Source organism: Scomber japonicus, chromosome 10 (assembly GCF_027409825.1).
Source record: "Scomber japonicus isolate fScoJap1 chromosome 10, fScoJap1.pri, whole genome shotgun sequence".
NCBI lineage: Eukaryota > Metazoa > Chordata > Actinopteri > Scombriformes > Scombridae > Scomber > Scomber japonicus.
In genome coordinates, this window is record NC_070587.1 from 14298920 (window position 1) to 14311319 (window position 12400).

A 12400-nucleotide genomic window follows, 5' to 3' on the forward strand; every position below is an offset into this window, starting at 1 on the left:
GATTTCATAGAAGCATTATTTGCTTATCCTTCAAGAGGTGGGGTATGCATGCATTGCATAATCTATGATGTGAAAGACAACATGAATTACTATACTTACCTGCTTCATTCCTGAAATATTCATTGTTGCTGGTTAGATATTAAGGGGCTATTAATAACCCAATCAGCATCGGCCCCTTGCTGTGCTGATGCCCCACTAGCAGCAGGACCTTTGAAGAGGCTTCTGTCTGCACCTGACAGGCTCTTTTTTGCTGTTCCTGCAGTTTTAAACAACAGACGCTCTGCTGCTAGGATGCTGAGCGAGAGACCAGATGGTCCCCACATAAACTCTCTTGTTTCCATCACAATGAGGCTTTTTATTTTGGCTGAAATAAAAAACAAAAAACAAAAATTTAAACCTAATAACTAAACAAAGATGTGGTTTCATCCTTCAAAAATACAGTAAATTATACATGCAGAAAGTTTTTGGTGAAACGGGCATACCTGCATCTTCAGGTGGACCCATCTTGTTACACTCTGTGTTTTATGTTGAAAAGCTTGTCATTTGAGGTTGAAAACATTTATTTTGAAATCCGTGGAGAGGAACTTCCGTCTGTTTTTAGCTTCTGACGCTATTTCATAGGGAAACGAGAGTCGATCTTTGTATTTTAATGTCAAAATGGGGGCTTGTTTGGCCTTGTGTTCTGTAGCCAGCTGTGTAAGTATCTCATCTCAATACGAATATTATCTCAGATATTATTGCAAGGTTTTTGTTCACTCTTGTGTTCATTCTCAACTTTAGCGAGCTAAGTCGAGCTAATGCTAAATAACTCGATTGTAAACTAAGGTTAGCATAAAGCAATTAACCCAGTTAACAGTAAACCGAATGTTAAATGCCTTTACTATAGCTTAAACGTCAAGTGAGACAACATTGCTATCTGTACTGGACAGTTCAAGGAAGTTAGCTTATCAAACTAGTGAATTAACATGGCATTTAGGAAAGAGGAAGTGTCAGAACAGGCCATTTGCACTTTGGGTGGTTAAAGTTAATGTTAGAAATATTTTACTTTATTGTAAACGCTTGTTACTTATTGACACACTAAATGTAATATGTATGCTCAGGATATTAGCCAGTAAAACATTAGTTCTAGCATGAGTAAAGCTAAGTCAGTTTAATATAAATAGGGTGGTGTCTTGTTTGTTTTTTTAAATATGATGACTAAGCCAGGGCGCAGTAATACTCAAGGATAACCCTAGTGGGGCTGCAGTTTAGAATAATATTTATTATTGAATAATCTGACAATTATTTTCTGCTTTAACTGTTTGATCTGAAATGTTAACAGTATGTAAACATCAGCAAGCTGCGGCAGCTGTAAACCTTTGGTCAGTTAAGACATGGTATCATTATTTAGGTTTTGAGTCAGAAATGTGGATGATGTGTATCTTGGATCCAGTTTTCGAAATTGATTGTTATGATTAATAATTTATAGGCCAAGTATTTTATAATGAAACAAAACCAACTTATTATTAGTTTTCTACCAAAGCAGTCGCCCACATGAATTTGCACAGTACAGATTCACAGTCTTAAATTCAATCCATCTTTATAATCACTCATGCAGCCAGTTCAATAGAAGGGTTGGGGTTAAATTACTCACTCTACTGTTTTGTGCCACTGTGTACATCACATTATACATGAAACACAGAAGGAACACTAGAGAGTGGGCTGAAGACATTAGAAAAAAGTTAATAGCCAAGCATGGTTAGCATAAAGGCTACAAAACCATCTCCAAAGAGCTTTATGCTCCTGTGACCAATGTTGCCAATGTTATTGAGGCTCATGGAACTGCCAACATCTCTGGACATGGTTGCAACAGGAAAATTGATCTGAGATTGACCAGAAGGATTGCCCAAATGGTCAAGCAAGAACCAATAAAAACTGCAATACAGATCCAAGCTGATCTTTAAGTTCAAGGTACAAGGCTGGACTTTACCAAATTGCATGTTGACAAGTCACAGTCCTTCTGGGAGAAAGTGCTTTGGACAGATGAAACAAAATTTGAGTTTTTTGGTAAAGCACGCCATCCCTATATTTACCGAAGGAAAAAAAAAAGAGAAAACCATGCCTAACATGACATATGGAGGAGGCTCAGTGATGTTATTACCTAAAAAACCTAACCTAAAAAAAAAGCACTCAAGTGGATGAGAAGAAAGTGTTGAACTGTTCTGATGTTGCCTGCTATTAGTCCTGATCTGAATCCAATTGGACATCTGTGGAAAGAGCTGAAACTTGCAGTTGGGAGAGTGTTGGAGAATTTTCCATATTTAGGGTCAAGCACGGGCCTTGAGGTCACAGTAAACTAGTAAAGGCAGCAATATCATTATGGCAGAGAGGAGACATACTGTTTCTCTGCTTGAGATGATGAAGGCAACTGTCTGTGGTGTTCTGGGGAAGGCAGGAGTCACTTTGATAACGGTCACCCAAGGGCAGAGGATATGACTGTCCAAGGCCAAGCTTCAATAAACATTTTCAGTGTAAGACATCCTGAGTTTCCGTGCACTTTCTCCACTGATGAGTTAACCATTGACAAACAAATACAAATTCTCCATAACAGGAGACAACACCCATCAAACCTGAGAGAACAGGAGCAGTTTGCTCAAGAAGAAAACCACCAGTGTAGAAACCGTATTCAGAGTTACAGAAAGGCCTTGACTGCAGTTATTGCCTCCAAAGGCTGTGCTACAAAATATTACCAACATTTCTGGCTATGCTAATCCATTTCCATTTGTTTATTAATATTGAAGTCCATGTAAAGTAAGAATAAATATGTGTTCTGAGTTTGACATACCACAGAAAAGTGTGTTGTTAACCACCCTGCCAAATTTGAATGATTAAAAAAAATCACCAAATATATGAAATTAGGCTTCAAAGTTGTGTAAAAATCAGTCTCTGTCTCTGCTCCCAAACACTGTGGGCGTCTGCCTAGTTCGCTGAAACCCCGCCCCCTACCAATCAAGGTCACCACCTCTACCCTAGAGTGCCTAATAGCTAATAGCGTCTAAGAGCTTGCTGTGGCTAACTCGGTGGCTAATTCAGCTAACTGTAGACTGTAGTAGTAGTAGTGTGTGCTGAATGTATTTATACCGCTACAGCAGCAGGGGCGGGTTTATGCTAATCACCGCCGTGTGATTTTCAGACCCGCCCACTAAATCCTGAACACAGAAATTTTGAAACAGTTTGTGAAGCCTAGCTTCACAATTCAAATCTAAATGGTTGAAATGCTTTTTACACATTTTTGAGAAATACATTTATTACCTATTTAATGTGTTTTGAAGAAAAGAATGGCTAAATTCACTTCACACAAACTTTAAATAATATATTAAGTTGTAAATCAAAAGTTTCGGCCATATTCAATGTGAAATGAAGAATAATGGATTCCATGTAATTCTGTCAGTTTCTACTCCTTTTAATGCAATTTTTTTTCATTTAAAAGTGGGGTGTGTCTTATATACCGGTGTGTCCTATACAGCAATAAAATGCAGAGAGAGGTTGGGTTATGATCATAGGTATATAAAAGTCCATCCACACTAAAAATTATTCAGTGTGTTGATTAACAGTATTTCAGACACTAGTTGCTGTGATGTTTCAGTATTTACAGACCAAACTGATGTTGAAACGCAATGTGCAAAAGCGCGACTCGGCCACAGTATTTGTGCACAGCGACAGCGCTGATGGAGAGTTTTTGGGACTCGAGTAAGCATATAGCTACATACTGTATCAAATATGTAAAGTTACTGTGTGCTTTTAAAAGGTTTAATTGAAACTCATAGCCTAAACCAAACCCAGTCTGAGTTAGTAGTGCATTCAAATAAACCAGCCTTTGTAGAAAATAGTTTTTCGCAGCATGACACTCCCCAAAATAGACTGCATCTTACACACCGGTGCAACTTCTACACCAGTTTTTATGGTAATACAGAAGAAAATGCAGTTGGACAGGTAATAATATTTTCTGCCACATCTGTAGGTCTCCTGTCTGTGTGGCTCAGCACCGTGCCTTCTGTGTGGCTGTTGTCCATCCTCCAACAACTCCACAATCACACGGCTGGTTTTCTCCTTCTTTTTGCTGCTGGGGACCTTTGTGTCAGTCATCATGATCCTGCCTGGAATGGAGACACAGCTCCGCAAAGTGAGATCAAAGTTACTAACTAATTACGTTACCCTAAGGTAGTGTTGCATTTTGGGCCTCACATTAGATTTCTTGAACTACAGTATATGTTTATTCTATGATATGCTGTGCTTGCGAAATATACACTATACAGGTTGCACGGAATACAGGTGTTTATACATGTTCAAGTACTCTGTAAGTGGCTAACGTATGTAATAAACGTGTTGCTAGGTGTTGTAAAAAAAGTCATTTTACAATTTAACACTTTAATAGAAAATCTCCAGTCACTTACCTTGAGGTATTTTAAGTATTGTTACATATTTGCTCTATGAAATACTTTTCTCTAAGCTTAATTACAAGTTACTTTAATTCTTATGTTTCATAGATCCCAGGATTTTGCCAGGGAGGAACAACTATACCTGGTGTCGAAAACCATGTCAACTGTGATGTCATTGTGGGCTACAAGTCTGTGTACCGTATGTGTTTTGCCATGACCTGCTTCTTCTTTATGTTCTCCGCCATCATGATTCGTGTCCGTAGCAGCAAAGACCCACGTGCAGCTGTTCAGAACGGGTAAATGTTTTCTTTGGCTCAGATGAAGCTCCATGTCTCGGGGATTGAGGTTAAAACTGAAACAACTACCTATTAACTTGTCTTCACAATCTGAATTATACCACATTTAAAATGTGTTTAGGGGGTAAATATTTGTCCATTCAGGATGAGAGGAATTTAGTCACAGTAGGCTACGTGGGTGGAAAAATGTTCAGATTTTCATGTACGACTTTTTTTCTGTCTGCTGTATTCATGGTGGTGTTGGAACTCTTTTCCAGGTTCTGGTTCTTTAAGTTTCTGATCCTTATTGGGATAACAGTGGGAGCCTTTTTCATCCCTGATGGAACATTTCATACTGGTACTAACATGCTTTCATATGTTATGTGTCTTTATTGTGAGCACACTTACTTATCAATGACTCAGACAATTAACAGTTTTAGATTATGGGAACAACTGTGTGTTTTCCGTTGTGCTTCACAGTGTGGTTTTATTTTGGAGTGGTGGGATCCTTCATCTTCATTCTAATCCAACTTATTCTGCTCATCGACTTTGCTCACTCCTGGAATAAGGTGTGGGTAGAAAATGCTGAAAACAGTGACAACAAATGCTGGTTTGCAGGTACAGCATTAAAAAAATGGTTTTAATCATATGAATTATTTCTGCACTTGACACAACATTTGAATGGATTATACAAACCTGTGCTACTCTTTTAAAATATTTTTGTTGATGTCATTTCCAGGCTTGTTATCTTTCACCGTCCTCCTCTACGGCCTGGCTATCACTGCTGTGGTTCTGTTTTATGTTTACTACACAACACCTGATGACTGTACAGAGCACAAAGTCTTCATCAGCCTCAACCTGATCTTCTGTATCATTATATCCATTGTCTCAATCCTACCCAAGATACAGGTACAGTGTGCACCAGTCTTATGCCATCTCTGTGCTAATTCAGGTTTATATGAAAATGCATATTCTCTTCATTTTTGGCACTCCATCTCTATATTTAGCCTGTTTTTTCTCCGAAAAGCATCTCAAAAATGAAACTTCTTAAAAAGCTCTCCAGAATCAACAACCCAGAAAACACAAGACATAGACAAACTCTGTCATTTCTGGTTCCCCCTATGATTGCTAATTTTATACAACAATGCCAATCAGATAACACAGAGAATGTCATTGATTACTTTTGGTACACTGTAAGACCACATTTAAAACGTGCACAGTGAAAATGTATAATACAGTAGTTTGGGTGGAACTATGTTGAGAGGAATATAGCATTTTCACATTTATTTCTCCTTGCATGGACATGACCTTATTTTTCTTCATGCTGTTAGCTCCCTTGCAGAAATGGTTTTGTGCCTCATCAGCAGAAGCGTCTTCTGTTACAATCAGTCAAATTTAATATGGCAAATTACAAATAAGGCATGATCTTCCTCTTCTCATGGGCTAACCCAGTTCATTTTACAGTCTCAGATGAGCTTGTCTTACTAACACACTCAAACACACTTCATTTCATTTACTTGTAAGTATTAATTGATGTTTTTCTGTTTGTAGAGCATGTCAGGGGTCTCTCCACCTCACATGTGGTCATACAGTTATATGGCCAATTGAATTAGAGCATACAACAAAGTACAGATTAGTTACCTGCATCACCTCCATCAGATATGAGGACGCTATGTTTTATGTCTTTGATGCAGTTTTGTTTGTGAAAATCCGTCATGTTGTGTGTTTGGTCTGTTTGTTACAGGAAGCCCAACCACACTCTGGCTTGCTCCAGGCTTCGCTCATCTCCCTCTACACCATGTATGTCACATGGTCTGCAATGACCAACAATCCAAGTGAGTCTTCTGTTGTCTTGTTTAACAGTTGCAGCTTTCTTCTTTTCCGCTTGATGCATGATCATTTGTGATAATACATACTGTCCTTGTATTTGAACTTGTATACATGCTGTTTATCCGCTGCAGCATTTTGATCATACCGGTAAGTTTTCAGTGGCACATTATGGGACAAACAAAGAGCTGCTTTTTGCTAATAGTTTGCACATCTTCCTAGTCTCATGTGTTGTGAGCTTCGTTTCCTAAGCAAATGTCATTGTACAGACATTTGGCAAGCTTGTGTTAAATATAAGCTTAGTGTTCAGTTGCCTTTTGTGTAGACTGCAGTATTACTGTTGGCATCTGAGTTATAACACTTATACAATATTTAAAAAAGCATCTTGACTATCCAAACAGAGGATTTCACTTTACTTTTTGAAAAATAAAGAATGTAATTGAGGGTAGCTTTCTGTCTCAGGTTTAATGCATGCTGAAACATTGCTCATGTTTTCTTTATGTTAGCATTTCACAGGCTACATCTGCTCATTTTAGATCACAAAGGGAACATATTAAAACATTAGAAACTGCTCAACATATACAGTTTCAGCGGAGAGTAATGTATTTATGAACTGGAAATCATGCACACTTTGCTACTGATATATTAATATTATTAAATTAATTTCAAACCACATCCTGGGATGTTTTGGGCATCTTCACTGCACATTGGATGCATATACTGAATTTTATTTTTTTATTTTTCATTATTGTCATTACAGCCAAGTGTAAATTCAAAAGCCCAAATTTGAAGTCAACAGGGACAATAATGTATTTTTTATGGCCTGTTTATTGTTTATTAAAATGTCAAATGCTGTGTGCTGTGTTTAGATCGCAAGTGTAACCCCAGCCTGTTGAGTCTCGTGTCGAACGTCAGCACCACTGAACCGTCTGGTGACAGCACCCCAGGACAGGTGCAGTGGTGGGATGCTCAGGGCATTGTTGGTTTGATCATCTTCCTCTTCTGTACTCTCTATGCCAGGTAGGCTTAGCAGCACTAAAGCCATCATAAATCACATTTTGTGTTTTTAAAAAAAAAAATAATATTTTTTCTCTCCATCTGTCTTCTCCTGTAGTATCCGCTCATCTAGTAACACCCAAGTCAACAAACTGATGCAGACAGAGGAGGGTGGAGGGTCAGGTGGAGAGGGTGTAGTGGGAGAGGACGGCATACGCAGGGCAGTGGACAATGAGGAAGAGGGAGTCACTTACAGCTACTCGTTTTTCCACTTTCACCTCTGTCTGGCCTCTCTGTACATCATGATGACTCTCACCAACTGGTACCAGTGAGTATGGGTTAGGGTTAGAGTGCCAACAGATAGACATGCAACATAAGTCGAAGAATTAGTCTTGTGACATGAAGGGTTCAAAACTAGTAAATACAGCTTGTGAGAGAGATTGTTATTATTTTTTTATCCTAGTTGAGAGCATTTAAACACAACATTGTTAAATCTCCAATTGACAAAATGATTAGCAAACAGTGAAGAATTGAACATGTCTGTTTTGATGCATATGACATGCCAAAAGTTTTAAAAATGATTCTCAGGTGTTATTGCCAATGCATTGTAGGCCTCAAACATTGCCACCAGAGGGCACTATCATTTCAGGTTAAATGAAAAATCTCAGTCACCACTGAGCTTTTCCTAATCAATCATAGAACATTATGTGAAAAATATCTGTTGATACATTTTATAATGGGTGGATTTTTGGAGCTGGTTTCACTAAGTTTTACTTTTCCCTCTTTGTCCCCTCTCAGACCAGACACCACCACCCAGGCCATGCAGAGCAGTATGCCTGCTGTGTGGGTGAAGATGAGCTCCAGCTGGCTGGGCCTCGGGCTCTACCTCTGGACCCTCATTGCCCCTCTCATCTTGCCTGACAGGGATTTCAGCTGAGTCTCTTCATGTCTTTTAGCTATATTTGTTTTTTGTTTTCTTGCCTAGTATGTTAGGCAGTGTGAAGGATGCTATAAGGGAAATAAGAAGGGTATTATAAAGGAAATGCATTTCATTTCTTTTTATTCCTTTGTCAAATAATTGCCTCTGCTGTTGTGCTTCTGTTGTTTTAACAATATGATTATTGCGTGTTATAATCACTGCATGTGTTTAAAGGGTCAGTGTGTAGGATTTAGTGGCATTTAGCGGTGAGGTTGCAGATTGCAACCAACTGAATACCACCTCGCTCTCCACTTCCAAACATGTACAATGGCAAGCAAAACTCACAGAAAGTGAAAGGTCCTCTTTTGAGAGCCAGTGCTTTGTTTGTCAGGAACAGCAGGCTCCTTGGAAGAGGACCTGCTCCATATGTAGATATCAAGGGCTCATTCTAGATAAAACAAACACAACCGCTCTGGTGTTCATGCATTATACATTAATTAGAACATATCAATATTTTATTCAATTTCTGCCAGATCCCTTTCTCTGGACATCACTAAATTCTACACACTGCACCTTTAAAAGTGGATGTTTTTTTTGTTTTTTTTTACTTATCCTGGTTGATGATGGTTTTAGCCAGTAGAAGTGTTTTATTTGCCAATGACTCACTTTGGTCCCCTTTACTGGTACTTTACACCTGATTTGGTACAGCTATATGAATCTTATCTTTTTGCTGAATTTTAGTTACTGAACTATCACAAATACTCTACAACAATGCACTTTCTCAATACCTCAGATGTTTCAGTTACAGATTCCGTTTTTAGGACCAACAAGATCAGACTTCTCTGATTGGCCAGGTCTGGAATCCCCCTGATTAGCTGGACTGTTTTAGTGCTGGGGGCAACGAAGGGGAACCCCAACATGAGGTGAGTGTGAGAGTTAGATAAGACTAATATGGCACGCCCTGCAGATCGGAACAGGGCTTCCCTTTCACTGCTAGGCTGTATGCAAAACTACGTCACTACACCTTGAGAGTCCTAATAGACCCTCTCTCAGCTCTTCCTTGTGTACTCTAAGCTAAGGTAATTTATCTCTGGTGCTATGCCTTTCTGTGTCTGACTGTGTTTGGCCTTGTACAGCCATGGGCAACAATCTGTACCTGTATAGCAGTCAGTTTGCAGCAGGGAGACATATATTGATCCATAGCAGTGAGCATCATGCAATGCAGTGTGGTACGATACAGGAGGTGATGGCATGCTCTCCAACTCTCAACCACCTGTGCTCTCACAAAAGCCATTATTTCCAGAATTCTGCAGAATATGTGATTGACTGGAGGAAAAAAGGATTTTTAAATAATACGATGTACAAAACAATAACAAAGCATTTCAGAAAATATCACTAATTGCTGTTAAATGGTATTGACGTACGTAGTATGTTAATGGTTGTAATGGTGGTACAGTAATTTTATGCATTATATTGTAGTTACCTCAATATCGGTATGAATGGAAGGAATTAAAATGAAGTCAGTATATTTTGTACTTGTACATTTTTGGTACAATCCTGAAAATGTTCCTTTGTCTATGTTCCAATATCTCCACGCCCACACAAATTAATCACATGTCCTGTTTCTCTGACAGCAGACAAGTATTGTGAATGGAATTTTTCAAAGTGCTGTGCTTAGTTGAAATTTTTTTTGTATTGATTTTCTATATAAAACAGTTTAAATACGTTGTACATTTTAACATCACCTTACTAAGGACAAATTGTGAAGGCTGAATTGCCAATGTTTTGTCATATCATGTAACATTTAAAAACACTAAGAGCTTTTTTTATAGTCCTGTGTTTAAAGAAGAAATTATCACTAATGCTGATTTGTGCGTTTTATGCCTTGCCTTACACATTGTGGTGTGTCAGTCATTGCATGCCATAAGGCACACGCTTAAGACATGAGTTGATATTGTAATTAATGTATAAACCTTGTTTTTAATAAAGATGGGAATCTTTCGCTCACTCTTTGCCTTGACAGCGTATCAATTCAAGTTTTAATGAAGTGCACTATGAAAAATTTCACACTTAAATGTATGAATGGATACATTGAAAAACACAATCTTGATATTTACACTAGATAAAGCTAAATATTTGATAAAAGCATTATTTACTAAGATATAATAGTGATGAATATGTAAACATTAAGCTTGATTTAGGTACTCCTTGGATGCTGCTGATTGTACATAACATCTCCTTATCTCTTGTGTGTCACCAAGGTGCAGGTAGTGTGATAGTGCTTACTTTCGTTCCTGTTCATCAAACCATAGATTTGGGTCATGAGGCACCAGAGTTGGGGACTGATGATAGGCTAATAAACACAGTGCAGGATGTTCTGTACCCAGAGTGAAGCAATGACTGACACTCCCAAGACAAACAAACTATATGCTTGAGACATTGCTGTGGTGTAAACATTTTATGTGTGATGGATTGTCTCAGTATTCAGCCTAATGCTGCAGTGCCTGGGTTTCACCTGTTGGCTGCTTAAACTGTTACACTGTTTCTTTCTGAAATGACCTTTTTCTACCAGTTGTGTGAGTGGTGACACAATCAAATTAACCACTGATGTTTTGACCCTTGGCTGAATGTTTTGCTTCCTGTGACAGAAGTCCGAAGCTAAATTGAAAGCCCAGTAAAGAATAACAAGATTTCACCTTTTGCCTAACTGCAAATTGAAGCAATAAACATGTCTGACCTGTCCCTTGTGCTAGTACAGAGACAGACGACTGTTTGCCAGTGCTTGCGGCCTCCACTGTGTTATTTCCTTCTTGCCCGGCTGGCAGACGGGGCCTGTTGGTTTTGGCTGCTACAGTCACTCAATCCAATTGGCACTGTCTACAACTGTACAGGACACACCACCTCCTGTCGACTTCCACCCACCCCCAACACCACCCCTCTCTCAGCCTATCGATGACAATCCTGAGTTGGTGAATTGTGTAACAGTTTAGTAATAAGAATGCATTTTCACTTCCTACACAGGTAGAGGAGGATACAGTGCTATGAACTGAATATTTTTTATGGTTTCAAATGAATTCATGGTATTAATGCAGAGGCAGAAATGCAGATCATATCAAATCTGAAGGGATGCATGTAAAGTGCAAATACATAATAATGAATTCACATATGAGGAAAAATGAACACTGCGCAGAGAATATTAAGCAATAATGCACCAAACTCACAAGGGGCCAATGAAAGAAAAAATCAGAGAAACAAATTGTTCAAAAACTTGTGCAGTAATCTTAATGTAATGAAAATGTATTCTGTGCCATTAGAAACACTCCTAACATTTCAGTACTCATAGCTGGAAGCCTGGTGTTTTTGTGTAAACTCTCTGACCCCCTCAGTGGTGCTGCACCGGACTTGCAGAGAAGCTGGAAAATTGCACATTGCATGAATGCTTTGAAGAGTGGAAGTCGTGTTGTGTCTCTTTGTAGCACAGTGGCCTGACCCATAGCTTCACTTAAATGGGTCAGATGCATGGAGGAGGGGGGGGGGGGGGGGGGGGGGTATATCAAGTATTTTGCAATCATTGTTAAATGCACATACATTTTAAACTCACTATGTGATGTCACTCCTCTAATAGGAAAAGACGGGCAGCATCTCTTCCAAATCTTAATTTTATTATTACTACCTTCACTCTTTCAAACATAAACCTTATTTCTTCATTTCTCTTTCTGTGAGCAAAACATTTATAGTTGTTTAACTCTCAGACTTAGTTTCATGAGACTGAAGAACTATTTGCACTATACTCTTATATTAGTCTCATCTGAAATTTACAACCTCTGAATACAGCCAACAGCATCTGAGAACAAATTAGCTAAGTGTCATAAATCGGTCTTTTATTTCCCCTGTTATCATCAGGTGTAGCCTACAAATGTGAACTTGGTTTTTCTCTGAGGACAGATTTAAGACACACTCCATCT

The 12400-nt window shown here is 38.6% G+C and overlaps 1 protein-coding gene across 1 annotated transcript; it reads left to right on the top strand.

The window, feature by feature from the left end:
• Positions 1-579: 579 nt before the first annotated feature.
• On the top strand, positions 580-10442 carry serinc2l (serine incorporator 2, like). The gene is made up of 10 exons (XM_053326789.1): positions 580-696; positions 4001-4162; positions 4527-4714; positions 4972-5051; positions 5174-5311; positions 5433-5602; positions 6438-6528; positions 7390-7540; positions 7635-7844; positions 8315-10442. Exons 1-10 carry the CDS (start codon positions 658-660, stop codon positions 8451-8453), a joined length of 1368 nt encoding a protein of 455 aa, XP_053182764.1. The 5' UTR covers positions 580-657; the 3' UTR covers positions 8454-10442.
• Positions 10443-12400: the final 1958 nt, after the last annotated feature.

Bases quoted from the DNA above. Each gene is read 5' to 3' on its own strand.
- serinc2l (XM_053326789.1), top strand. From the start codon at position 658: ATGGGGGCTTGTTTGGCCTTGTGTTCTGTAGCCAGCTGT. The intron at 6,529-7,389 runs GTGAGTCTTCTG...TGCTGTGTTTAG, and splicing joins TGCAATGACCAACAATCCAA to ATCGCAAGTGTAACCCCAGC. The intron at 7,845-8,314 runs GTGAGTATGGGT...GTCCCCTCTCAG, and splicing joins ACTCTCACCAACTGGTACCA to ACCAGACACCACCACCCAGG.